The sequence below is a fragment of the Mesoplodon mirus genome, assembly GCF_964341445.2.
Source record: "Mesoplodon mirus genome assembly, chromosome: 5".
Taxonomy (NCBI): Eukaryota; Metazoa; Chordata; class Mammalia; order Artiodactyla; family Ziphiidae; genus Mesoplodon; species Mesoplodon mirus.
The window spans coordinates 184,556,833-184,584,549 of record NC_138980.1 but is presented as its reverse complement, the minus strand read 5'-3'; the positions used below and the strand labels follow the sequence as shown (position 1 = coordinate 184,584,549).

Below are 27,717 nucleotides of genomic sequence, written 5' to 3'. Positions count from 1 at the left end.
CAAGAGGACCTGGGGGAGGAGAGAGCTGATGGGGTGGAGGGGCCGCGGCCCACGCTCGTCCCGCGTCTCTCCTCGTGAGCCGCGCCCTGCGGCCTGAGCCCCGCCTCCCCGCGCGGCCGAGGGGACACGCGGGGTGACGAGGGCCACGCAGGGCTGCGAGCGCGCGTCATCCGTGGGACGTTCACGCGGGGCCGGGCCCTCTGCCCCGAGACGGGACTGTCCCCACCTTCTTGTCAGGCTCCACCTGTGAGCCCCGCCTCCCACACCTCCGTGCGGCTCGCCAGGCCCCGCGGCGCCCTGTCCGGGGCTCCCTCCGCTTTACTGGGGCTGCTGGTTGGTGCCTTGGCGCTTGTGGGTCAACACTGCCCCGTGAGGGTCTGCCCACCAGCTCCTTTAAAACGCCCCCTTTGCTGCAAACCAGTGGCCGGTGTGGTCTGGACCCGGGAGACACTTTGGAAAGGGCCATCTGCCCACTTCCTGGCGGGCACGAGGCAGGTGTGTTAGGAAAGGTGAGTCGGGGCCAAAGCTGGGGTGGCGGGGGTGCGGGCCCGGGTGGGAGGGAGGCGGGCCTGGAGCCTCCGCGGCCGCCCCGCCCCGCCCCGGGTCCGAGTTCTGCCTGCAAGCACAGGAATGTAACGAAGTGTGAGGCGGTGGGGGACTGGGCGACGGGAGGAGGCCCCGCCGGCTACTTGCCCCCCTGCACCTTCTGGTCGTAGGTGCCCGCATGCTTGTAGCCCGGCACGTAGCCCGACTCGTCCACCAGGTCCACGCGGCCCGCCCTGCCCTTGCCCCTGCCCGACGGGTCGAAGCGCTCCTTGTGGGAGCCCGTGAACTTGGTGGTATCCGTGAGCCGCGACACGGTGGGCGAGGAGATGGCTTTCTGCAAGAGAGCGGGGAACGAGGTCAGGGAAGCCGCCAGGGCGAGTCCAGCCCAGGGGCCCAGACCGTGGACGGGGGCCGCCGGTGCCCGGGAGCCACGCTTCTGCCTCCTTCCCGAGACCCGCGCACCGAACTCACCGTCACCCCCGAGATGATGGGGGCCTTGCCCTCGATGAGCCTGTGCACCTCCCGGACGGCCTCTTCTCCGCTCTTGTCTTTGAATCTCTTCTTGGCCAGCTCCTCCAGTGCTTCCTTGAACTGCTCGAATGAGATGGTCCTGCAGGACTTGCCCCTGCAGGGAGAGGGGGCTCAGGGGGCGCCCACCGGGCCCAGGCACCCCCACGGGGAGGAGGCGCTGAGCAGTCACTGGGCTGGGACCCGCACCCCACCCAGGGCCTCGGTGACATCAGGGGACCCCTCACCCCACCTCTTTCCCACAGCCCAGAGCGAGTCATCCATTAAAACACAGAACGTGCCCTGCCCCGCCCTGGTCTGCGGCGTTACACCCAATAGTCGGCTGCCGTCGGCAATGGCAGCAAATACAAATCGTCCTGGAGTGAAGTTGACAGGAAGCACGTCCTTCATGAACGACTGGACACCAACACATCCTGGTCTGGTGCTAAAGTGGGCGAGCATGTCGCCTTCATCAGAGGGAAAGGGTGAAAAGCACGTCAGATCCCACGGCACAAGGCAGCTGCAGTCCTGGCTGGGGCCACCGGCCTGCGCGGGGTCGCCAGGGGGTGGGGGGCACGGTCCCCACTCGGGGACAGGATTGGGGGCCGCCTCCCCATGGCCAGGGCCTGACCAGCACTGGGCGCGCTGGGGCACAGCCGGGACCCAGGAGCAGCTCCTCATCCGGAGGCATCCCACGGCCGCCCGGGATCTGGTAGGTCATTCTCGCAATTTCTTTCTCCTCCCTCCCTCCCTTTTTGGCTGCGTTGCTTCGCGCGGGCTTTCTCTAGTTGCGGTGGCGAGCGGGGACTACTCTTGGTTGAGGTGCGTGGGCTTCTCACTGCAGTGGCCTCCCCCATTGTGGAGCACGGGCTCCAGGCGCGCAGGCTCAGTAGTTGTGGCGCACAGGCCCAGCTGCTCCGCGGCATGTGGGATCTTCCCAGACCAGGGCTCGAACCCATGTCCCCCGCATCGGCAGGCGGATTCCCAACCACTGCGCCACCAGGGAAGTCCATTCTCGCAATTTCAAAATGGCTCTAGACTGGCTCTTGGTCTCTACGAGTTTTAACTGAAAAGCAGTTATGCCACCTTGGATCTTCCCCAGCGAATCCATCCGGTGAGGTTCTCAATGTTCTACAGTAAGAGGAGTGGGGGGAGGTGCCCCGGGGACCAACAGAAAGGCTGCCTGCAGAAGCCAAGGGCTCAAGACAGCGCAGCCGACGGCACCCAGGGGACCGGCTGGAGAGGGGAGGGCAGAGTGGGAGGGGGCTGCCCCCACGTCAGCACCGGCCGCAAAGCCACAGGCACGGCCGCAGAGCGGCCGCAGGACAGTCAGAAACAGGCCACATGTAAGGGTTTTTGACAAGGTTGCAAAAGCCAGTGAATGGAGGTGGAACTGTCCTTTCAGGGGCCGGAGGCTGCGCACAGAGGAGAGGGCCTGGCCTGTGCCCCACGCCGTCTACAAGTTTAACTCAACTGGACCACAGTCCTGCATTTATCACAGACCCCGAACCATCCAGCTTCTGGATAAGCATCCAAATGAAACTCTTCGTGACCTTGGCTTAGGCAAAGATTTTCTCAGGAATGACCCCCCAAAAACAGTCCATAAAAGAAAAACAATGAATTGGACTTGACCGAAAATTTTAAAACCATGCTCTTCAAGAGATACTGTTAAGAGAAGTAAAAGACAAGCCACAGATGGAGAAAATCTGATAAAGGACTTGTATCTGAAACACACAAAGAACTCTTATACCTCAACAACAAGAAAAAACCCAATGTAAAAAGTTGGGCAGGGTTTCCCTGGTGGCGCAGTGGTTGAGAGTCCGCCTGCCAATGCAGGGGACACGGGTTCGTGCCCCGGTCCAGGAAGATCCCACATGCTGCGGAGCGGCTGGGCCCGTGAGCCATGGTCGCTGGGCCTGCGCGTCCAGAGCCTGTGCTCCGCAACGGGAGAGGCCACAACAGTGAGAGGCCCGTGTACCGCAAAAAAAAAAAAAAAAAAAAAAAGTTGGGCAAATATTTGAACCGGACACTTTGTCAAAGACCTACAAGTGCAAACCAGCCGTGAAGGACGCTCCACGTCACTGGGCACCAGGGAAATCAGGTTAAACCGGGATGCGGCCCTGCCACACACCCACTGGGACAGCGGAAGTAAGTAAACCAGATAAAAGGACACCACGGTGTGGAAGGGTGCAGGCGGCAGCAACCCCCAGAAGGTGGGCCGGCAGCCCATGCACAGCCCCTGACCCCTCCTGGGTCTCACTCGCACGTAAACCTGTGTGTATCACTCTCCTATTCGTGGTTCTGTTCAGTCACCAGAACTCCAACAGCCCAGCGGTAAGCGATAAACATGCCTCAGGACGTCCCCTGCGCATGCCGGGACTCACAGGCACTTGACACGTGAGTCTGAGGACACGGGACGTGCTGACCGGCCACCCCGGGGTCGGGGAGACAGTGGAGGGAGGACACAGCCGCAGGGGCCACGGGGAGGACGACCAAGTCGTGCCGCCAGCGAGGCCATGTGGGCGGGTGGGGAGCGGAGCCCGAGAGGCCTGGACGGCTGTCGGGAGGGGCACCTGGACCGCAGGCCTCATCAGAGCCCCCGTGTCCGGCGGTGGGTTCCACCCCTCAAAGCCTGGCTGCGACACCACAGCGGCTCTGAGGTCCGTGGGCCGGGCTGGGGGGATCCCTTGGCCCAGCTGTCCCGGGCAGCGTGGTCCTGGCCTTGTTGGGGCGGGGAACCTGCCATCCCTGCTGGTCGCTGACCCACGACGGTCGTGGGGCCCCACTTGTTTGTCCTGGGTTGTCCAAGGCGCTCCTGTCTCTATTCACGGACGCCAGGCCTGCCTGCCAGCCTGGTGACCGGCCGCTGGGGCACCAGGCACCACCAGTGTGAGTCACTCGGGCTGGGGGCGGGGCATGGCCGACGGGGCCTCCGTCAGAGGCCGCATTCAGATCGAGTGGACGTGCGGGCCCAGGGCGCTGACCTGCCTGCTCCACCTGGCGGGGCCGGGTGTCCCCACGTGTCCCCACCGTGACCGCCAGACAGGGTCTCAGAGCCTGGTCTGGGCTGGCAGGGAGCTTCCCCCAGGGGGCCCCGCGGCCCCCGCTGGGAGCAGTCCCTGGGGAGTTCTCGAATGACACTGCCAGCCTCTTCCCTGGAGACACGTGATCACTTTACACGGCTCCGCACACACAGGGAGCCTGTTCTCCCGAGTGCACAGAACCGGAGAGGGTCCCCCCACCAAACCCCCTCCTCCCGGCTCAGCACTGGGGCCAACCAGTGCCCTGCTCAGAAGGCCGTTGTTCTGCTGGAAAGCTGGTCCAGCAGTAATGGGGTCACTGGTCACACACGAGGCCCCATGGGTTGTGCTTCCCAGGCCCTGTGTCCCCAGACCTCCAGGCCCAACGCAGGGCAGGCAGAGGGCTGAGCCCGGCCACTCCCGAAGGTCACCAGGGACACTCGGTGACCAGGGATCTGGGCGGGGGGGGGGCAGCACAGCCCTCCGAGGACAGAGGTCTGTGTCTCCAGGGCCAGCGTCATGAAGGCCGCTGGACTTTGGCTAACATGTCCTAGGACGGAGCAAGGGGCCCCCTCTGGACCACAGATAACATGCCACTTGGGGGCTGGAGAAAGCCGACTCCCAGGCTCCCCTGAGCAGCAGAAGCTGGGACCTGGGTGACCCGTCCAGAGAGCAGGAAGTGGGGTCTGGAGGGGGAGGCTAAGGCACCAACGAGGGCCAGAGGAGGGAGCCCCCGGGATATTCCCATCAGACCCTGGGCCAGCGGGGCTGTGCGGGTGGCCACGGGAGCGCTGTCTGGAGGACCTGGATGCAGGGTGAGGATGCAGTGTGATGTGGCAGCTGCCCACACGTCTGGTACCAGGCCTTGGGAGCGGGGAGACGCCAGCCCCCTGCTCCTGGGCCCCAGGGACCATGCTGCTGGCAACCTGGAAGGAGGCTGCTCACACCCAGGTCTGGCGGCCTCCAGGCCGGCCGCCTGAAGGGCACCTGTGACCCCGACAGTCAGCTGCCCCCCAAGCAGGGAAGAGCGTCCTAAGTTCCTCCCGACCTCGCGAGGGCCTAACGCAGGCTGGAGGCTCAGGGACAGGTTCTGGGGACAGATGCACCTCAGGTCGTTGAAACCACTTCTGGATGTTTGGGGAAGGTCATCAAAAGGCCTGTGTGCACTGGCGTCCAACACCAATATCAGCGGTTTGAGGAGCCAGCATGGACGGACTTGCCCGATTCCTGCCCCCCCCAAGCCTTGGCCCTCTGTAGACACGCCAGGCAGGCCCCAAGGAGGCCAGGGCAGAAGCTGCTGGATGCCCTGCACAGCCTCGGGCGGCCAGGAGAGGCCCCCGCGGAGGACACTGTGAGACCCCCAACGCCACAGCTGGAAGCACGTGCTGGGGTCAGGGCCCCGAATGCCACAGCCTCACCCACCAGCCTGCAGGGAGGGGCAGGGCAGGGCAGGGCAGGCCCGGGCGCCAGGCACCGAGCAGGCGCTGGGCCCCGCTGGCGTGTCTGGGACTGCACAGCGCACCCGGCTCTGCCCTGCCCACCGCTCCCGCAGGCATCCCGCGTGGCCTGGGTCTCTGCACCGATGCGCCAAGCTCTGCGCTTCAGACGGTTCCCTCCGCAGCCCGTGCAGCAAGAATGGGCCGCGTCCCCCGCCCCGGCGTGCGTCCTCCTAACCTGCAGCCCAGACAGGGCTCCAGAGTCACGGGAAACGCCACCGTTGGCCAGAAAGCCGGCGAGTCGGGGCCAGGAAGGGCCAGCAGAGCCGCCATCCGCCTCCCCGGCCTTCCCACCTGGGCACACACGCAGGGGACCCTGCGGCCCACGGGCCCCCGGCGGGACTGTTGGGGTGACACTCGTGCTTATGGGAACGGGGTCCTGAGTTAATTCCTTCCGCCCTGGGGCTGGGGGGTGGGGGGGGCGGGCACGGGGCCGGGGGAAGCCCTGGTCCCGGAGACGGCAGTCTTCAGTCGAGGCCTGGGGAAGAGCTGCAAGAACCGTGTTTAAAACTTAACACATAGCAACATCCAAACAAACAAGCGCTGCCATGACGACCGGCCTAAACAGAGGCTGCAGATACCGGGCTGGCGGCAGGGCTGCAGAGTCATGGCAACCGCCCCAAACAGAAACAGCCATCGGCAGTCAGCGACCCGTGTGGTTCCGCGCCCACGGCTCCCGCGAGCTGCGGCGCTTCTGCCGCGGCTGCCACCTGGAGCGGCCGTGGTCCCACGACCCGCACGCCGGGACGCGCACGTCCCCACCGCGCCCCACACTCCTCAGACCTGGTCCCCCAGGTGTGGCTCCCAGCCTGTCCTGCAGGACCCCACGACCCGACTCAGGGCACCACCCCCCCAGGACCCCCCAGGGAGCACTGTCTCCCTCTCCGTTCCCAAGGGCAAGGTCCCCCGCTGCACAGCTGGGAGGTCTGGGGGACCCTCCCCCAGAACAGGCTCTCCCAAGTGGGACACAGGTCACAGGGACCCCACAGGGAGTTCAGGTCCAGGAGGGCAGAGGGGGAGTAGCCACAGACTGGTCTTGACCGTGTCTTGACCACGACCCCTCGCCGGACCGGGGCTGCAGCCGCCCACTTCCCGCGACGAGCCGAGGCAGAGACCCTGGGGCCCAGAGCAGCCAGGCTCTGAGGTGGGGCCCCCGCAGTGCCTGGGCGCCAGGGGCCAAGCCTCCTCCCTGAGTGTCTGAGCAGTGTCCTGCCCTCCAGAGCGGGACGGGGACCAGATGGGGCTCCCTTTCCCAGGGGGCACAAGGGCCCGTGTGCCTCCACTGCCCGTGCCTCCTGCACACGCGGTCTCCAAGGCCTGTCCAGGGCATCTGTCCTCCGGGTGAGCCGTGACCAGCAGAGTGGAGACCTGAGTTCTACACGTGTGGGCATGCACGTGCGCGTGTGTGCGTGTCTGTGTGATGCCTCGGAGATGCTGTTGCTGTCCTCAAGGTGTGGTCCCGGGGTGTGAAGGGCAGGAGAAGGGGGAGGGGGCCTATCGACGCCCGGACCACACGCCCGAGCCCGTGTGCACACGCGTGCAGACACACACACGGACAAGCACACGGCGCCCACCGTTCGTCATCCCCGCTCTTCTTCACACGCGAACGTCCCCCAGAGCTGAGGGGAGCGGCGCCACAGACGCCCACCTCCCGGACTCGTGCCCCCTGCCCCCAGCAGCCCCCCACGGGCCGGGCTCTGCCACTTGAGACCCCTCAGGCTGCGGCAGGCGGCTGCGGCACGTCCCTGACCTGGGCTCCCGGCCCCACTGGGGCCTGTTCTGGTTCAAACTCCCGGGCATCTTCTTCCGGGCAGGGAGAGTGTCCTGAGGCGTCGCCCTCCTGGCCGCCCGAGAGAACGCAGAGCCCCGCTCCCACCCCCCTGGTCCCAGGCGCACACGTACTTGATCTTGCTGAAGACGATGTCCACATCGGTGACGGTCACGTTCCTGCCGTCGATCACCTGGCAGTCCCTGCACAGCTTGGACCAGTTCTTGCCATGCATCTCCTTCCCGGTGGCCCTGGTGTCCCCGTGCACCGCAAACCTCCGGAAGGCCTCCTCCAGGGCGCTGAGCTCCGGGCCCGCGGCGGCCGCGCCCTCGCTGGCGCCCTCCGACTCCAGTGACAGCCTCTTGGCTGTCCTGTCCTTCGCGGGGTCCCCTGGGGACTTGGGGGGCGTCTTGTTGGCGGGCTTGGGGGGCTTGGGCCTGCTGTCAGCCATGCTACTGGGAGGAAGCAACAAGAGGTCACCTGCTTTTGCGGGCAGATGCCCAAGGCCCCCGCTGCCCGCGGACAGGGGCTGTGGCCCGCCAGCAACTGTGCGACCCCGGGACAAAGTGTCCATCTGCTGCAGAACACGGCGAGGCCCCTCCAGCCCTGGCGCCCTGGCCGCCAAGTCCCCGACAGTCAAAGCCTCCAGCACGGTGGGGCACGAGCCAGCCTCCTGGGGGACTCAGGACCCTCCTGCTCTGGGGGCTCCCTGAGTGACACCTTCCCGGGCATCAGTGGGGTGACACCATCCTCGGGGAAGGGATCCAGAACCGGTCACGCTGCTGCGCCCACCTCAGGGCCCAGTCTGCTGACTAGGGTCCAGCGGGCCGAACAGACCGCTAGTAGAAGAGGGAAGCCCCAGGCGAGAGCAGGGGTCTGTGGAGACTCCGAGGGCCGAGCGGGGCTGCGGCCTGCGCCCAGGGTAGGGGGGGCTCACGTTGGGGGGTGGCTGATGGCGTCAGGAGCCCAGTGAATGCCCAAAGCTGGGCCCGGGTCCCCACGGGGCTGAGAAGACACCTCCACCTCCAGCAGCTCTGGGGAGCCGGGAGCTCAGCACCAATGCCCACCCCCAGAGTCACGGCTAGTGGTCAGCGGGGGGCAGTAGGCAACCTGGCATTGTGGGGGTCCCGAGCAGGGCCCTGCTGAACTCAGGACCTACAAGTTCCCCAAACAGAAAAGGCAGTGCAGCTCAAGAAGGCACAGTGGCTGGTGAGGATGGTCCAGGACACCAGGGGCTCAGGGCAGGGTGGACATGACTGGGGATGTGGTGATGAGCCCCAGGACCCAGCTCTCCGTCCTGGGCTCCACGTTTGTAGCTTAATAAAGTAACTTGAAAATTACTTTAACAAAACTAACAGGAGTGAGACCCTACATGCAGATGGGAAGCTCTCCAAGGTGACTTCCTGCTGTGGGGAGAAGCAGGACGGTGCGGGGAGCAGAAACGACACAGCCGGTGTTGGAGCCATCGAGGACAAACGGCATCCACGTGTGGGCTGCGCCCCGTGGCCAGGCGTCGCTGTGGCCGGCCGTGGACGTGGCAAACAGGAGGCCCGGCTCCCTCCACGTGAGGCTTGTCAGCCGCTGGTCCACGGGGTGGGGCCCGGGCCAGGGGTAGGAGGAACGGGGGTGGGCAGGTGAGGTGGAGAGAACACTGTGTGAGTGTCCCCTGGCCAGGCCCTGCTGAGGCACGGCTGACCCCGCGGGCTCCGGAGCTGGGAGCTGATGAGGGTTCACGGTGGGTGTGGGGATGGACGGCATGACCGGATTTGCATTTTCAAATGAGGGTGTGGAGAGGGCAAGGCAGCTGCCAGGTGGACTCACAGACCAGAGTGGAAGGAGATGCAGGACGAGCGGACCTGGGGAAGCCGGCCCCAGAGTGTCCACCAGGCTCCAGGGACCACCCACCATGGGGGCCCAGCTGTCTTCAGACACCACGTGACCCCCTGGCCCACCAGCCCCTCACAGGCTGTCCGCGCCCCAAAAAGGTGCCACGAGGCCTGTGTCTCCAGAATGATTCTCCCGGGCAACGCCCTTAAGACGTGACTATCTGAAGCAAAACCTGTAGAAAAGGTGACCCAGGACAGACCCTTATCTGCCACAGTCACAGCTTCTGCGTGACATCAGCACACAGTGCCCCCAGCCAGGAGGGCTGGGAATCCATGTTAGCAATGTGCCTGCAACAGGACCAGGTGTGCCTGTGAGATGGGCCAGGTGTGCATGTGAGCTGAGCCAGGTGTGCCTGTGAGATGGGGCAGGTGTGCCTGTGAGATGGGCCAGGTGTGCCAGTGAGCTGGGCCAGGTGTGCCTGTGAGCTGGGCCAGGTGTGCCTGTGAGCTGAGCCAGGTGTGCCTGTGAGATGGGGCAGGTGTGCCTGTGAGCTGTGCCAGGTGTGCCTGTGAGCTGAGCCAGGTGTGCCTGTGAGCTGTGCCAGGTGTGCCTGTGAGCTGTGCCAGGTGTGCCTGTGAGCTGAGCCAGGTGTGCCTGTGAGATGGGGCAGGTGTGCCTGTGAGATGGGCCAGGTGTGCCTGTGAGCTGAGCCAGGTGTGCCTGTGAGATGGAGCAGGTGTGTACGTGAGCTGAGCCAGGTTGACTGTGAGCTGGGCCAGGTGTGCCTGTGAGCTGGGCCAGGTGTGCCTTTGAGATGGGCCAGGTGTGCATGTGAGATGGGCCAGGTGTGCCTGTGAGCTGGGCCAGGTGTGCCGGTGGGCTGGGCCAGGTATGCCTTTGAGATGGGCCAGGTGTGCATGTGAGATGGGCCAGGTGTGTCTGTGAGCTGGGCCAGGTGTGCCTGTGAGATGGGCCAGGTGTGTACGTGAGCTGAGCCAGGTGTGCCTGTGAGCTGGGCCAGGTGTGCCTGTGAGCTGGGCCAGGTGTGCCTTTGAGATGGGCCAGGTGTGTATGTGAGATGGGCCAGGTGTGCCTGTGAGCAGGGCCAGGTGTGCCGGTGGGCTGGGCCAGGTATGCCTTTGAGATGGGCCAGGTGTGCATGTGAGATGGGCCAGGTGTGTCTGTGAGCTGGGCCAGGTGTGCCTGTGAGATGGGCCAGGTGTGTCTGTGAGCTGAGCCAGGTGTGCCTGTGAGATGGGCCAGGTGTGTCTGTGAGCTGAGCCAGGTGTGCATGTGAGCTGAGCCAGGTGTGCCTGTGAGCAGGGCCAGGTGTGCATGTGAGCTGAGCCACGTGTAAATGTGAGCTGAGCCAGGTGTGCATGTGAGCAGGGCCAAGGGTGCATGTGAGTTGAGCCAGGTGTGCATGTGAGCTGAGCCAGGTGTGCATGTGAGCTGAGCCAGGTGTAAATGTGAGCTGGGCCAGGTGTGCATGTGAGCTGGGCCAGGTGTGCATGTGAGCAGGGCCACGTGTAAATGTGAGCTGGGCCACGTGTGCATGTGAGCTGGGCCAGGTGTGCATGTGAGCTGAGCCACGTGTAAATGTGAGCTGGGGCAGGTGTGCCTGTGAGCTGGGCCAAGTGTGCATGTGAGCTGGGCCAGGTGTGCATGTGAGCTGGGCCAGGTGTGCATGTGAGCAGGGCCACGTGTAAATGTGAGCTGGGCCACGTGTGCATGTGAGCTGGGCCAGGTGTGCATGTGAGCTGAGCCACGTGTAAATGTGAGCTGGGGCAGGTGTGCCTGTGAGCTGGGCCACATGTGCATGTGAGCAGGGCCAAGTGTGCATGTGAGCTGAGCCAGGTGTGCATGTGAGCTGGGCCACGTGTAAATGTGAGCTGGGCCAGGTGTGCATGTGAGCTGAGCCACGTGTGCATGTGAGCTGGGCCAGGTGTGCATGTGAGCTGGGCCACGTGTAAATGTGAGCTGGGCCAGGTGTGCCTGTGAGCTGGGCCACGTGTGCATGTGAGCAGGGCCAAGTGTGCATGTGAGCTGAGCCAGGTGTGCATGTGAGCTGGGCCACATGTGCATGTGAGCTGGGCCACGTGTAAATGTGAGCAGGGCCAAGTGTGCATGTGAGCTGGGCCAGGTGTGCATGTGAGCTGGGCCACGTGTACATGTGAGCTGGGCCACGTGTGCCTGTGAGCTGGGCCACGTGTGCATGTGAGCAGGGCCACGTGTAAATGTGAGCTGGGCCAGGTGTGCATGTGAGCTGGGCCACATGTGCATGTGAGCTGGGCCAAGTGTAAATGTGAGCAGGGCCAAGTGTGCATGTGAGCTGGGCCAGGTGTGCATGTGAGCTGGGCCACGTGTACATGTGAGCTGGGCCAGGTGTGCATGTGAGCAGGGCCACGTGTAAATGTGAGCTGGGCCAGGTGTGCATGTGAGCTGGGCCAAGTGTGCATGTGAGCTGGGCCAGGTGTACATGTGAGCTGGGCCAAGTGTGCATGTGAGCTGAGCCAGGTGTGCATGTGAGCTGGGCCACGTGTGCATGTGAGCTGGGCCAGGTGTACATGTGAGCTGGGCCAAGTGTGCATGTGAGCTGGGCCACGTGTGCATGTGAGCTGAGCCAGGTGTGCATGTGAGCTGGGCCACGTGTGCATGTGAGCTGGGCCACGTGTGCATGTGAGCTGGGCCACTTGTAAATGTGAGCAGGGCCAAGTGTGCATGTGAGCTGGGCCAGGTGTGCATGTGAGCTGGGCCAGGTGTACATGTGAGCTGGGCCACGTGTGCATGTGAGCTGAGCCAGGTGTGCATGTGAGCTGGGCCAGGTGTACATGTGAGCTGGGCCAAGTGTGCATGTGAGCTGGGCCACGTGTGCATGTGAGCTGGGCCAGGTGTGCATGTGAGCTGGGCCAGGTGTACATGTGAGCTGGGCCAAGTGTGCATGTGAGCTGGGCCACGTGTGCATGTGAGCTGAGCCAGGTGTGCATGTGAGCTGGGCCACGTGTGCATGTGAGCTGGGCCACGTGTGCATGTGAGCTGGGCCACGTGTAAATGTGAGCAGGGCCAAGTGTGCATGTGAGCTGGGCCAGGTGTGCATGTGAGCTGGGCCAGGTATGCATGTGAGCTGGGCCAGGTGTACATGTGAGCTGGGCCACGTGTGCATGTGAGCTGGGCCACGTGTGCCTGTGAGCTGGGCCACGTGTGCATGTGAGCTGGGCCACGTGTTGTTTTAAAGGCAACAGCAGCTCCGCCTCCCCTGGCTCCCCCTCCTCGAGCAGAACACAGGTGTGCACTGAGACCACAGGTGGAGTGTGTGTTCCTGCTCCCGCAGGTGTGAACGCACCTCCACCCCCGGGCCCCCCAGACCAACTCTCAGCCTCTCGTTCCCAATGCCCCTCCTCACGCTGCCCATATGTACACCCTACCTGCAGGCACTTCCTGCATCGGACCAGGCCTCAAGCATCTTGCCCCTTGGGATCCAGGTGCCTTCCAGCCCCCGGGGCCCATTCCACCTCCCTGGTCCTCTGGGCCCGAAGCCCCAGGCGGGTGTTGAGTGCACCAGGATGGCCAAGGCTCGCTGGAGGGCGGCCTGGGAAAGCTGCCGGCCCTCGGGTGGGGGGTCTGGGGGGGCGTGCTTCTGGGGGCAGGATGCGGGCCAGGGGATGCGCATGTCTGGGGGCTGGGACCCGCACAGGGGACTCCCCGCCTCCCAGGCCCTGCGGGGGCGCTGCTCAGGCCTCAGGCCCCGTCCCGCCGGCCTCCTTGACGCCAAACCTCCCGGAACTCGGAACCCGGCTCCACCTCACGCCGAGCGAGCTGGGCCGGCGGGAAACTGACCCGGGGGAAACTCGGGTCACGGCGCCCGAACCCCACCACGGGCTCTGCCGGGTCACCGGGCATCGCACCCCAAGTCCGGAACCTCCCCGCAACACATCAGCCCCACTGGCGAGCCCCCTACTTGAAGGGTCGGAGAGCCGGGGGATCCAGAGGCCTCAGCGCTCTGTGGCCGCCGGGATGCCCTGGGGGTGTCGCTGACGACGCGCTAGAGCTCGACTGGGGTTCTTGTCCCCGACCTCGTCCTAGAGGCTGCTCGGGACCGGGAGACCGGCCCGCAGGTGGGAAAGGGCTCCCGGGACAGCGGACGCCAGAAGGAACCTTCTGGAGGCACGAGCCGCGGTGGGAGCCCTGGGCTCTCGAGCTCCTGGTCCTCGGCCCCGTCGGCCCACCCCACGTGCCACCCTCCTGCGTTCTCAGGGCCGGCGTGGTGCCAGCACCCTCCAGATGTCTACAGCAAGCCGGGCCCAGGGGCGGCACCCTCCACCAGGGCCGAGAGCCCAAGTCCCTGGGCCGTGGCTGCGCCCGCTGATGTGCCCCCAAGGCCCGGGGTCCAGCTGAGACCCTGCTTCTGCGCAAGAACCGCACGGGCCCTGGAAATGCCAGGTTCCCGAGCATCTGACAAACTAGCCCTCCTTGGACCTCGACGGAGCTCCTGACGCCCACCGGGCTGACAGTCTGCTGAGCGCACCTGACCTCGGCCGTGCAGGGGCCTGGGCACAGAACGCCCCTCGCCGGATGCCGCTGGACGCGCAGAGGCAACCCAGAGGCTCTGTGCCAAGTGCGGGAAGGAGAGGAGGAGAGAGTGCAGGGCAAGCAGGCGCCTCCCAGGGCAGCCCAGCCCCTTTGGACGGCTCAGCCCACCGGGCCCAGTCCCAGGACTGATGGCGCACGGAGGGGGCGAGGGAATAACAGCAGCAGCCCCCAGATAAGTCCCAAGTTGCTCCGGGGCCGCACAGGAGGCCAGGGCGCCTGGTCAGCTGGTCCCGGGGAGAACCTCCTTGACCCCTGCCGGGTGGGCGCGCTGTACCCGTGCAGCCAAGATGAGGTGGGCGGGTGAGGGTTAGGACAGAAAATGCAAAAGACCAAGCGGCCAGAAGCCGGGGGATGGATGCCGTCGCCTCCCCCTGCTCCCCTCTGTCCACCAGGGCTTAGGCCCCCAGGGTCGGGGTCCAGCTTCGCCCTCGGTGCAGCCCCTGGAAGAGGCACAGCCTCCGAGGGAACAGCCCGAGGGGAACAGAGGCGTCGGGGCTGCGCACCGTCTGGGCCGCCGGCCCGCAGCTCTGGCTCTTTCTTTCAGAGTCCACTGGAACACGACACAGCCCTTTGGCAACTGTCCACATTTTAGTCATAATACGGCCACCACAGCTCGGCTGCCCGACACTCGATGTGAATGACCACTCGTCCCAGGCAGCGGGGCCTCCCAGGCGGGCACAAAGCGGCCTCTGAGTGCCTGCCCCGCAGAGCAGACGGTCCCGGAGCCTCAGGCGTGGACGCAGCCCTGCCGGCTCGGCGCTGCCTTCCACGGTCCCTGCAGGGGCCCCGACAGCACGGGGCGAGCGGCCGCACCGTCCGAGCAGGATGCCACTCAGGTCCCGGGTCACATGCTTCAGGCCGTAGGCCCGGAAAGGCCCGTGGGGTTGGGACCTCCTGCACTGAGGCTAGGCCATCCCTCGGGGCAGCCTGGGAACCACAGTCACAGCCACACTGTCCCCTGCGCCCAAGTCAAACGCGGTTTCTCTGGGACGAGAGGGAAGAAGGTGGGTGGCTGAGCGGGCGCCTTCCTGGGGGCCGTGGCCATCTTGCGGGAGCCGCACCCGCGGGCCTGGGGGCTCCTGCTGGTCGGGCTGGCGGGGGAGGGGACGGGGGCGGGGGGGAGGAAGGGGCCAGGACAGGTTTGCCACCCCTGCCCCTCAGAAGAACTGATGCGGACAGCAGGAGCTTCTCTGGGTCACCACGAAGCTGGGGCTTTTTGGGGGACTCACTCCGTTGGGACCCCTTGGCCTCCCAGGAACCATGTCCTGGGCCTCAGTCCCCCGGTCCCAGAGCCGGTCTCTACTGTTTGTCAGCAAGTTTCTTACAAAATCCAAGAACACGGCATCTGCAGCCAACCTGCGGTCGGGCGGACCCTGTGCAGGGCACGTGTAGTGGGTGAATGGTGTTCCCGAGCCAGGTGTGTCCACGTCCTCGCAAGGTGGAGGAGCCTCGTTTGGAAGAAGGGTCTCTGCAGACGTCATCAAGCTAAGGATCTCGAGATGGGTCCACTCTGGACCAGGGTGGCCCTAAGTCCATTGACAGGTGTCCTTACAAGGGACGGAAGAGGAGACACACAGACAGAGAAGCCACGTGAAGACGGAGGCCAAGACGGGAGGGACGTCGCCATAAGCCCAGGGATGCCCGGAGCCCCGGGAGCTGGAAGAGGCAGGAGGGACCCTCCCTGGTGCCTCTGGAGGGAGCACGGCCCTGCGACACCTCAATCTCGGACTGGGAGTCTGGCCTCAGAACTGGGAGAGGACATATTTCTGTAGTTTTCAGTCAAAAGTCTGTGGTCCTTTGTCACAGCGGCCGCAGGACCCGCACACAGCAGGGACACCAGAAGGGGGTCCCTGCCCCGGAGAAAAGCGCCTGCAAAGGCCCAGAGGAGTGAAGCCTGGGAGGCGGCACAGAACCCAGGGGCAATAGCGGGCAGAGGCCCCTCCCCGCAGACGGGGTCCGGCCTCGAGTTGGCGTGCACGTGAGACCCTCAACAGGAAGTCTGTTAGCTCCAGGAACGTGGAGCTGCCCGCGGATGGCCTGGCCTCTCCCCGACGACAGGCGCCCTGCGGTCACCACGTGCCCGCACGGCAGGTCCTGGGGCCAGGCCTCTCAGGCCGCCCGAGACCCCACGGAGCCCACAGCGTGGGGGGCAGGCCGGGGCCCGGGGAAGCCAACCGCAGGGCCAGGAAGAGCAGAGGGGCCTGCGGGGAAGGGCCGCTGCCTGGGTCTGACGGCTGGCAGGTGGGCGGCAGTGTCGCCTGCAGGCCGCAAAGCCTCTCCTGGCCCCAAGCAGCCGAAGAGGAGATCAGCCGGCGCAGGTGTGAAGCGCAAAGCCGGAGGCAGCCCGAGGGTCTCCGCAGTGGTCTGCAGCCCAGCCCTCACTCCCCACCCACCCCGTGCCAGACAGCTGGGAGGCTTCCCACCAACCACGGGGACTGAAAAGCCCCAGGCCCCCCACCCGGGAGGGCAGGGCACCCTGAACAGACCAGCCCTGCCCTGGGGGTGGGCGGACGGGCGCCTGGGAGTCAGGGGCGGTCAGGCCGGCTCCCCTCTACCCCCAGCGTGGATGCGGGGATCTGGAGCGCTGGTGCCCCAAACAGCGGCAGGACACACACAAGCACTCCTGAGGAGGAGACGACCGTTGGAGACGGAAAAACACAATATCCACATATGATGATAAAAAAAATAACCAGGCCCAAGAGGGGGAACAAGTGCCAAGAACTTGCAGAAACAACAGGAAGCAGAAACGACGAGAGGCTCCAGTTACTGGAGCTGGATCAGACATTGAGTTTAAAGTAACTACGTGCACCGTGTGCAGAGAAGAAATGGGCAGTGCGCGCCGTGTGCAAAGAAGAAAAAGAACAAGGTGAGGAATTCCAGCCAAGAATGGGGCCTGTAAGAATGCAGGTAGCAGATCTGAAAAAAGAACACCTTGGAAATTCTAACCGTAAAACAAACACACAATAACTAAAATTCAGAACTCAGTGGATGGGATTCACAGCAGAGCAGGTTAAAGAACTCGTGGATCAGAAATACCCAAAAGAAAACAGCTAGACATGGCGGAAACGTGTGTGTGTGCACACATGTACATACACATGTGCATGTGTATGGTGTACACACATAGGAAAATGGTATGTGGGTACACCATCATATGTGAGGTAAGCTGCCATCCAGGAAGTTAGGAAAAAAACCTCAGCAAATTAAGGACAAAGGTGTTAGAAACAATGAAGATAAAAGTACAAATTAATAAAGTAGAAAACAAATCTATAATACAGAGGACCAACGACATCAAAACTTAATGCCTTGAAAACACTGATAAAATTGATAAATACTGGGGACGCTAATCAAGTAAAAAAAAGAGAAGGTCAAAATATCCCATATCAGATGGAAAATGAGGACATCCCTACAAGCTCGACAGATATTAAGGGATTAAAATATAATAAGAGAATATTATAAACAATTTTGGACCAACATGTTTGATAATTTAAATGAAACAGACAAATTCCTAAAAACAAAACAAAAGCCATTTTACCAAACAGTAACAAGAAGAAATATATTCTTATCATTGCTCTTGTATCTATTATTAATTCTTATAATTATTGAGGATTTGAATTCTTATTTAAAACCTTCTCACAAAGAAAACCCCAGGCCTGGATGACTTTACCAGCAGATTCTTCCTTATACTGAAAGAAGAAATACTGTCAGTCTTACACAAATTCTTCCAGAGAAGAGTAAAAGATGAAACACCCCACCCGACTCATTCTGGCTAAAATAATCCTGGTACCAAAACCTGATAAGGGCGTTACAAGAAAAGAAAAATGGATGCCAATCTCACTTACAAACACAGATACAAAAACCCTAAACAAAATATTAACAAACTGAATCCAGTAATAGATAAAAAGGATCAATACCTTACAATCAAGTTTGGTTTATGCCAGGAGTGCAAGGTTCATTTAACATTAACTTAATATAATTCACCACATAACACAACACAGAACCAAAATCATATTATCATCTTAATAAATGCAGCCAAAGCACTTGATGGATTTCAGCATTTATTCACCGTAAAAATTCTGAGCAAATTAGAAAAGGAAATAAATTCCTTAATTTGATAATGGGTACCTACAAAAAGCTACAAAATCATCACACTTTGAATATTGAAAAATTTTCCTTTCAAACTGGAGTAAGAGAAAGACGCTTGCCTATCACCACTTCTACTCACTGTGTCAGTGTGGTAAGATATGGAAAGGAAATAAATATATAAACGTAGAAAGGAAGAAATAAAACTGGCATTATTTGCAGTTTCTATGACTGTGTACACACAAAATCCAAAGGGATCCCAGGAAAACTATTAGAATCAACGTGAGTTTAGCAAGGTTTCTGGATACATGGTCAACATACAAAAATCTATTTCCATGTAGCAGCAAAACCAGACAATAAAAGGTATTTAGAAATATACCATTTAAAAAAAAGTGAGGAAATATGAATTACCTAGGAATACATTTAACAAAAGATGTGTAAGACCGTCCACACAGAGACTATGAAGCATTATTGAAAGAACAGTGATATTATGAACATGGGTTAAGTCTGAAATACAAAGAGGTCAATTGTCCCTAAATTCATCCACAGTTTTAATTTAATCCAAATAAAAATTCTAACACTTTTTATGTCTGGGTAGTGAGACAAGCTGACTGTAAAATATACACAAAAAGGCAAAAAACCATGAATTAACCAGCGATCTTGAAGGGAGAACAGGTGGAGGGTTTGCCCAGCGGTTTCGAGACTTGATGGAAAGTTCTGGAAATGAAGCCAGTGTGGTGTGTGGTCTTGGTACAAGGACAGAAAATAAACCACTGGGCAGAAGAGAGCCTCCAATCCACCCGCACAGGTGCAGAGACAGTGTGGACAACAAAGGAAAAGCGGGGAAGAAAACTTTTTCAACAAAAGGAGATGGGCTGACTGAACAGACACATGGAGAAAAATGGAAATTAATTCAGGTACAGATTGAAGCAGGAAAGGCAAAATCATTAAGCCTCAGGAAGGGGATGTTTGAGAGTATCTGATGTCCTGGGTGGGAAAGACTCTACACAGGACACAAAAACCACTAACCCTAAAGGAAAAGATTCTTAAATGGCACCAGATTAAAACTCAGAACTTCCATTCATCAGAAGATATCACTAAGGATTGAAAAGACAGCTGTGGGCAGAGAAGGTGTCTCTTACATGCAACACACATTGCTGTCTCCAGAATCTAGAAAGAACCCTGTGGATCAACCAGAAAAAGACAGCTCTAGAGAAACGGGCAAGGGACTCGAGGAGGCCCAGCACATCCAGACACCCAGTCACTGGCGGGGACGCCTGGCTTCGTTACCTTAGCCTGAAACGCAGGCTCTGGCACGCACCCTCCAGAAGGCCACCCGCCAAGAGGCCACTGCGCCCTGCCCACTGCCGGCGGCTGTGGAGCGCGGCCGTCAAGGGGCTTCAACTCCGGGGAGCCGCCGGTACCATCGGCTAAGACGGGGCGCCGAGGGCCCAGCAGAAACATTCGCACGTGTTCTCCGAGGAACACGCAGGGGGGCTCCAGGCAGCCACGCCAGAGAATGGAAATAACCCCAAGGCCCGTGGCCCACACAAGGGATCAGCGGACGGTGAGGGGCTCACGGAACGCAGCAGGCACCGGCTCCACGCGGTACTGCCCGAAACGCGCCAGCATCGCAGAGCACGTGCTGTGAGGCAGGAAGGTTAAACACTAAACCGGAGGGGGGGCGGGAAACAGGCGCAGGGAGTAAAACCACAGCAAAAGCAGAGTCCCTCCCCAGGAACGGGCTGGGGGGCAGCCACAACCCCTGGCAGGAGGAAGAAGGAGCGGCCCGGGACCTCTGGAGGCCTGGGGGCCGAGCAGCCAGCAGGGCCAGGGCCGGGCAGACGAGGCCCAGATGAGCTGCGGCAACCGCCTTCCCAGGAAGGCAGCTTGGTGCTGGGGGCTCCTCCCAGGCTCCGAGGCCCGTGGCCCCCCGCGCCCAGAGGCAGTGGGAGCGTGAGGCCTGAACGAGGCCCCCGGAGGATGCTGGCTTTTGTGACATTCCCGCTGGAGCGAGAGCTTCCCGGGGCTGACCTGGCCGGGCTCACCTGGCACCTGATGTCTGTTGAACAAATGGGTGCAACAGGGTTACAGGATGAGACCTTGGGACTGTGGCCCAAAGAGGGGAGATTGTGCTGGGACAACTGGACATGGGACATGCTGGGGACACAGGGGGACACACGGGGACACTGTTCTGTGGGACACAAGGCGATGGGCAGGAAAGGGCTCCAGGTGTTCTTAACTTTTAGGCTTGAAAAAAGGTAAGGGCCAGTCCTTCCTTTTCACAAATCTAATTAAGAAAAGGAAAAGTGGCCATGAATGTGCTCTCCCGAGGGTAAGCTCACACACACCCCCAGCTAATGGGGGGTCGCAGAAGACACTTGGGTTTGGTACCAAAGTCAGAACACCATCATTTCCTCACACCCTGTGAAAGACTTGTTACATTTCTTCACCAAGGAAGGTCCTACATTTGGACATTTAGACATTAAATTACAATTGAGCTTCACTGCACGTCACTGCACATCCCGTACAGTTAAAGGGGAAATCTGCAAGCGCAAAACAGTCTTGCTTCCCTGTCAGCAAACGAGATTTGGAGACAGCATGCCACGTCCCTGTGGGGAGCGGCCCTTCCCCCATATGCCCTTCTTGGGGGCTGCAGATCACAGAACCCGCACCCTCCCCTGTCACCCCAGCAGGGCCAATCAAAGCCATTTCCAGGAACTGCCATGTGGATGCCACTGAGGACGTTCCCCCTCTGAAGAGACTCTGCTGAGCTGGGACTTGTGGCGGGGATGCTGTGGACTGGGGGTGCCAAGCTTGGGGGTTCCATGGGTTGTGACACCATGGTTACCTCCCCACCCCAAGAGGGGGCTGGTCTCCCGAGGAGGGGCTGAAGAGCGGGGCGCCGGAGACCACGTCTGAGCCCCAGATGCCGCTGGGCACCCCCCAGGCAGCTCCCCACCTTCCTTCCCAGGAAACACCTGCTGCTCAAGCAGCAGGAGTTGGGCGTGTGTCGATTCTCCTGCCTAATCCCAGCATCCGCCTGGTCCAGGGTTTGGGGCTCAGGTGGCCTCTGCACAGTGCCCGGCACCCTCGGTCTGGGGTGGTTTCCAGATGGTGCCAGGCTGGGCCCAGGGCACAGACCTCCCGACCCAGGGAGGCCCTGATACTTCAAGGTGCAGTGGGGGCTGTGCCTCGTGGCCCCAGTGGCCCCGGATGGCGGCTCCTGTACGTGCTCCTCTGGCCTCACAGCAACATCACCAGCTATAAATAGCCCTGGCGCTAAGCCAGCAAGCCTCTCCCTGAGGAAGCTTCTAATTCTCAGCCTCTTCTGCAGGGAGCGGCTCCACTGCCCACCAGGGAGGGAAGCCACGAGGACGCAGCCCCAGAGGACAGTTTGGCTGCTCAAAGATTTCTCTTAATCCTCAATCAGTGACGAGTGATTTTAATTTTCTTCACGAAACTCTCCTGTGATTTGCACATTTCCCACAATGAGCATCTATAACCTTGTATACAGTTAAAACAGCTTATTTATTGCAACTTCAACGGGTTCACGAAGATCAGCCAAACAACACCGAGGAGATAAGAATTCGGCCAACACAGCTCCCACTAATCTCCATCACTTCGTCATTCCAAAAAGATGGAGAAGAATTTTTTAATGTAGTACATAAATTAGGGTACCTTTCTGAGTCACAGATCCTTCTGGAAATCACGAAGGCCCCTTCCCCAGGAAAACACACATACCCTTGTGTGGCACGCATTCTGCAGATGCCCCCAGGCAATTCACCAGCACCCCCTTCCCCCATCACTCATCACTGAGCCCTGGGATTCCAACCACGTGGTGGGAACAGGGGCTGGTACCAGAGAAGGGGTCATGGAGTCCAGTTTAGGGCACTCGCAAGGCGCCTGTCCCATGGCCCCCGCCCCTCCCCCCATTTCCTGCCAGCTCCAAGCTCTCCCTCCCCAGGCCCATTGCTCCATCCCCGGATGTGGTCCTAGGGCACTTGGAGTTCAGGTCAGGGTTTACTGATCACCTCCTAGGCGGCAGGGGCTGGCCCAGGCCCTGGGGAGCACCCCCCCAGCGCACCCTCCCTGAGAGATTGGCCACGGGGAGTCCTGGGAGGTGGTGGCGGGGGGGGCCGTGGGAGCTAGGTCTTTTATCGTTTATAAACGTCAGATGAATTAGCCAGTAAACACACAGACGGATGACAGCATAGCCAGCTTAGCCTAAAAGGTGTCCCATCATCAGAGCACAAAGCGCCTATCAAAACAGCAGTCACAGGGAGGGTTTTCTTCCCACCTCATTTCAAGGCTTCATTTACATAACTGAAACCGCAGAATAAAGGGTTTCTCTGGATCCTCCTTCAAGGGCGGGGCACTGGTCCCCAGGGGCGTGTGGAAAAAATACACTGGCAGCCAACCTCTTTATCTTGATTGCCGGGTTATGTGCCCACATGCGATAAGAAAACAGAACACCCCTCCGGGGATGCTTCTGGATTTGCAAAGTGTAGGCCTGACCCTCTCACCTGCACCGATATGGCGACGTTAATGCCGGACCGAGGGACGGCCGAGTTCTCGCCAAAGGATCACGTACATTCTCGGCCCCTGGACACAAACGGCCCTTTCTGTGGCCCTGGGGCTCCTTAAATTCGTGCTGTATGACAGTGGCTTCATTTCAAACCCTCTAAGCCCTAATGTCCCGCAGTCTCGCTGGCAGCCGCCACCCCAGGCCTGGGCATGTGAACGGTGTTTATGTAGCAGGACACGGAGAGGGAAGGGGCTGCGAGGGGAGTCCTCTATCGCGTTACGCACCGACACGAAGAAAGGCCGAGGAGCCTCATTTAGGGCCCAATTATAAACCTGCCCTTCGCATCGCCGGTCGCTCCAGCCCGCGCCCCCGCGTCCCCAAACCCGCGCCCGGACGCAGCCACGGGGGCCCGAGCGCCGCGCGGATAGCCGGCAGCTCCGGGGCGCGGGGCGCACGGACGCACTGGGCCTCGGGGAAGGGGCGCGGGCGGGCGCCGGGAATGGGTGGCGCGCCCCGGCCCGCAGGCGCAGGTGGCCCTGCGCGCCGCGCCCCGGGACGGAGCCCCGCTGCCCCTTACCTCGGAGATGCGGCGACTGCAGCGGCGGCGCCTCCGCGACTCGCGCGCGAGCAACCCGGTACCCGGCCTGCGCTCGCGCCGCAGCTCCCAGCCCGCCGGCTCCGCCCCCGGCCTCAGGCCCGCCCCCAGACCCGCCGGCGCGCCCCCTGGCCCCCAGTTTCCGCGCCCGGTCCGCCCCACGCCCTGCCCTCCCCGCGCTCCTATTGGAGGACCCGTCCCAGGACCCGCCCCCAGCCCCCACTGGCCCCCTCTCGGACCCGCCCCCCAGGCCCGCCCCGCACTCTCTTGGCGGCTCCGCCCCGCCCCCTCCCTCCCGGGCTGCCAGGCGCACTGAGGCCGTCCGAGCGCGGACCCTGCCTTACAAGGCGGGTCGGCGCTGGCCCCAGGGCCACACGGCTCCGCGGGGCGGGGTGTCGCCCGTGCGGTCCCACCTGGCCCTCCGGGACCCCGGACGCGGGTCGACGGATGGGCGCGAGGACGGGCCTCCCGGCTGGGTCGGCTGGACGCTGGCCTCTCTGCGGAGACGCTCGGGCCAACGCTGGGGTCCGGGGTGACCGGGCTCGGGCCTCAAGGAGGGGAGCAGGGTGGGGCGGGGAGTGGGGCCGCCCCGCGAGAGTTTGGGGGACAGTGGGAGGGTGAGGCGAGCGCCTGGCTGGGGTGGGCCAGAGGCGGGGAGGCGGCTCCGTGCCGGGCCCTGGGCGCGGTGCGCAGCTGGGACGCCTTCCCGGGGGCGAGCGGCGGCGCCCCAACCCGGGCTCCGACTCCAGCTGGAGGCGGGCCATCTTCCTGCGTCGGACCGGGGCCTCCGCGGGTTACCTGGGTGAAAGCTGCAGACCTCAGAGCCTCTTCCAGGGTCTCTTCGTCTCTCTTCTCGGGACACCTGCTGCTTCCTCTCCACCAGGCCGGCTCTGCGCCAGGAGGGGTGGGTTCGGAGACAGGGCGCGTCCCCGCCTTCACCAGGAGTTTGCTCAGCCGAAGGTTCTGGGGCCGGGGTGACAGGGAGGTTCTAGTCCTGAGACTTGGGGTGCAGGGGTCTCCCTCTCTATCCTCCAGGCCCCCCTCCAGTGGAGCAAGCCGCCCCAAACTGTCCAGATGCCCGGGCTCCAGGGGGAAGCGTGGCCTTTAGTTTCACTGCCGTGGTACCTGGCGCTGGCCAAGGAGCCCACCGCAGGCCCTGTCCTCCCCTCTTGGCTGCAAAGCCCCCACCCTGAGCCTTACACATACACACCTCCATGGCCCATCTGGCCACAGACTTCCCTCCCCCCCCCACCCAGTCTCTGTGCTCGTCCTGGCTGCAGAGACCCCACACCTGACCCCAGGCTCTGCCCAGCTCTCAGGTCTCGTCTGAGTCGGAATTGCGGGCAGCAGCTTCCGACTTCACCTGGGATTCCGGCCGGGCCAGGCAGCAGGGGAAGCCGGGGTGCTGAGCCAGAGAAGGGGTCACAGGTGCTGCTGTCCAACAGACCGCCCGCCCCCGGGAGAGAGGATGCGGTTTTCTCGACCCTTTGGGAACCAGGGACAGGCAGGCTGAGCCCGCCCATCCCCACCGTGGTCCTGGGGTGACGTGCCTTTCTCTCAGCCCCTCTGGTTTCTGCTCCTGCTCAAAACTGGCCGAAGATGGGCTTCTATTTCTCATTTCCCTGAAAAGTTTCACGCTCTGGACACCAGGCAAGTCCAGGATCTTAGAGTCGCAAGGACAGGGAAAGCAGGAGGTCCCCCCGAGGCCCGCTCCTCGTGACCTGCGGTCCTGACTCTTTAGGTTGAAGCTGGGCTGCACCTTCTCTGTCCCACACAGCCCCGAGCACCGCTGAAGTTACTATTAACGATGCAAACGAAAGAACGAAAAACACTACTCGTTATTATGTTCCCAGTATCGTATTAGCCAAAAGGCGAGCATTCGGTCCACTTTCAAAACCTGTGCAAGCGCTGTGGCATAAATGTGCGGGTTTGCCGATGGCAGAACTGCTCTGGGAGGTGAGTGCCAGACTCCGGGGGCAGAAGTGTGTGAGGGACAGAGTCATCCCAGAGGCAGGGCCTGGGGGACGGGGCGGGCTCCCAGCACTCCCACCCCCACGATGGGGTGGCTAGAGCTACAGCCCACGGAGCCACGCCCCACGGCGCAGGCGCCAGAAGCCAGCCAGCGGGGTTGCCGGCTGTACCATTCCTGGAGGCTACCACTGGTCGTCTGTGAATGAGATTGTGCTTTGAGTTCACAGCATAGGGTCAGTCCTGGCCACACTCAAAAAATCGCCTGGAATAGTGACATGGGCTCTTACCAAGCTGGGAGAGTCCCCTTCAGGATAGGATGGGATGGCAGGTTCCATCCTGGTGTGGGAGTCGGAGGACCCTTCTTCTGGCTCTGGCTGCTGCACCAGCGCACCCTTTGTGGGGGATGACACTGCCCCCTGGCCCTTGGTCCACTGACAAGACTGGGACGGCCTCCGTCTACACCCCAGTTATCAAAACCCAACTCGAGCTGGCACACGCACGTCTGCACGGTGGCCACACGGAGGCCGCCCGTGAGCGGAATCATCTGTACTTGTAAGACACTGTGCTGGTTTTTCAGGGCCACGGGGCAAAGGGCTGCATGCTGGCGGCTTAAACAACAGAAGCCCTCACAGTCCAAAGTCAAGGCGTCGGCAGCCGTGCTCCCTGCAGGGGTCTGGGGACCCTTCCTGCCTCTCCAGCTTTGGGGGCCTCCAGGCATCCCTGGGCTTGTGGCCCCATCACCCTGACCTCGGGCTGTGACTTCACGTGGCCTCCTCCCCCGTGTCTGTTTCCTCCCTTTGTCTCCTAAGGACACTCTCGTGGATTTAGGGCCCACGAGGGTAATCCGAGGTGCCCTCCTGTAGAGGCCCCTACTTACATCTACAGAGACCACCTCTGTGCTCCCCCCAGGACGGTGCTCAGCTCATTGGCCTGGCTTCCTGGCACGTTCTGTTTCCCATGCCTTGTCCACCCTAGCTCCCACTGGCTACCTCAGGCTCTGGACCCTGGGCGCCCCCCACCGAGGGCCACCCAGACGGGAGGCAGAGGGCGTCTGTGGGCGGGAAATGGCTGGAGCCTCAGGCTATATACCTAACTCCACATACTAGGCATGAGAGTGTTCCTTATTTTAAAACCTGAAGTCCGTCCTCTTGGTTGAAATGCATTCCTGACCACATGCTCGGAGGCCCAGGCAGCTTCCATCCTCGGCCACGCGGTGTTCCCCCACGTGGGAAGCTGCTCGTGGACCGCGGGCACGTGCAGGCTCTCACCCAGGCGGCAGGGGGACACTGGTGGGCACAAGGCGGCCCATCCATCTCGCCAGGGGGACAGAGCTTTGGCGACTCCCGCTTGGTGCTGCTCAACCAGGGAAGAGTTGCCCTTCATCGAAGCCTAGACCCAATGGAGCCAAAATAACCCCGGGCAGCCAAGGAAGGAGGGACGACCTCCAGCCAGCTCTGAGCCCCTTGGGGAGCTGCTGCCCAGGGTGGGGTGCCTTAGCCAGCTGGGGACCGCTCTGTCTGCTCGCTGCTGGTCGGTGCCCAGCAGGGCCCCCTCCTCGGGGTGAGGTGCACGGGATGGACAGACAGATGGCTCCTGGGGAGGAATGTCCTCACCACAGCCCAGCACGGTGACCGTGGACGCCCAGTGCCCGCTCTGTGGCCCACGCTGTCCCTGCCCTGCTGCACATCCCGCCTGGAGTGGATGTCCGATCGGGGCCGCCGACGTCAGGTGCGGGATCCAGTCAAAATGAAACCTTGGGGCCCTCGTTCCAGATTGTGAAGAATCTCATGATGGTGGCGGCCGAGCCCTGGGCCAGCACGGGATCCTCCTGGGGGTCCTAGGCGTGCGCAGCGCTGATCGCTGTCCCGATTTTCAGGCGGTGCCCCTGGGACTCAGAGAAGCTGAATAGCTGACCCAGGACACACAGCAGGCTTGGGGCAGGGCTGGCGCCCACCACCAGCACGTGCTTGGTACTCACCTTGGAAACCTGCTTTTGTGGCTCGTAGACTTATCCTTGCAGTCATAAACCTGGGCATAAAGTCTTATTTAAGAAAGCCATATACATTTCTGATGGTTTAAGATGATTCCCTAATTTTTATTCTAATAAGACTTTCAGGACCTGGGGTCTGTTGTTAACTTTGCTTCTAAGACAGTCTCAAGGGGCATCAGCTCACCAACTCGGGGTGGAGGCCTGGTGTGTCCCCTTGGCTTTGGGGACCCCTCCTGCCCACGCATCCTTCTGCACCTCTGGTCATGCCAAACCTGCGGTGCTAACCCTGGCAACATGGTGCGTGGGCTCTGAGCACAGTGACAGACTCTGAGTTCTTCCCCGGGGCTGTTGGTCATCGTTGCTGTGATCATAGTGGCCGAGGTGGTGCCCCTGTGTCCACCCGAGGCAGCCTACCTTGGCTTTTCCTTTTTCCCAACGTTGCATGAGGCTGAGAGCGTATGGTGCCAGCACAGGCATGCACACGGTTTCCTGAATGTGCCATCAAGTTCGTTTAACGCCTGCGCACTCCGGGCGTGAGGGCCAGAGGACAGTAGGACAGTCGGACACCCCGAAGTCACGGCGGACGGCGTTCTAAACTGCAGGGCTTGAGGTGGGTGTGTGAACAGGGCGGCTTTCTGTGGTCCCTTCAAGAGGACGTGGATGTGCATCCACGTCATAGAGGTTATAAAAATCGAAACAGTTTAACAGAAATCAAAGCCATTTTGATAAGCTTGTTCTTCCAGCATCTGTGAAAATCCATCAGAAGACGTCCACTGCAGGGGAGTCACTGGCTCTGCCT

General features: G+C 61.6%; 1 protein-coding gene across 3 annotated transcripts; it reads right to left on the bottom strand.

Moving 5' to 3' along the window:
* Positions 1–8: 8 nt before the first annotated feature.
* On the bottom strand, positions 9–24,636 carry LOC309804316 (tubulin polymerization-promoting protein). 3 transcript variants are annotated; one of them, XM_082621661.1, is made up of 4 exons: positions 12,590–13,495; positions 7,472–7,792; positions 1,018–1,171; positions 9–880 (listed from the first exon to the last, which is right to left on the bottom strand). In XM_082621661.1, the coding sequence occupies exons 1-4, from the start codon at positions 12,832–12,834 to the stop codon at positions 686–688; spliced, it is 915 nt and encodes a 304-aa protein (XP_082477787.1). In that variant the 5' UTR covers positions 12,835–13,495; the 3' UTR covers positions 9–685. The 3 variants fall into 3 exon arrangements, with proteins under 3 accessions (XP_082477787.1, XP_082477789.1, XP_082477788.1); XM_082621663.1 differs by lacking the exon at positions 12,590–13,495 and adding an exon at positions 23,756–24,636 and having other exon boundaries at positions 13–880; positions 7,472–7,789; XM_082621662.1 differs by lacking the exon at positions 12,590–13,495 and adding an exon at positions 22,940–23,011 and having other exon boundaries at positions 13–880.
* Between the last annotated feature and the right edge of the window lie 3,081 nt (positions 24,637–27,717).

What these genes read in the sequence shown, in the direction of transcription:
- LOC309804316 (XM_082621661.1), bottom strand. Translation starts at nt 12,834, where the DNA reads ATGCGCATCCCCTGGCCCGCATCCTGCCCCCAGAAGCACGCCCCCCCA. An exon ending in GATGCAGGAAGTGCCTGCAG is followed by an intron (nt 7,793 to 12,589) that starts GTAGGGTGTACA and finishes GCTTCCTCCCAG; the next exon opens with TAGCATGGCTGACAGCAGGC. An exon ending in ATCGTCTTCAGCAAGATCAA is followed by an intron (nt 1,172 to 7,471) that starts GTACGTGTGCGC and finishes CTCTCCCTGCAG; the next exon opens with GGGCAAGTCCTGCAGGACCA.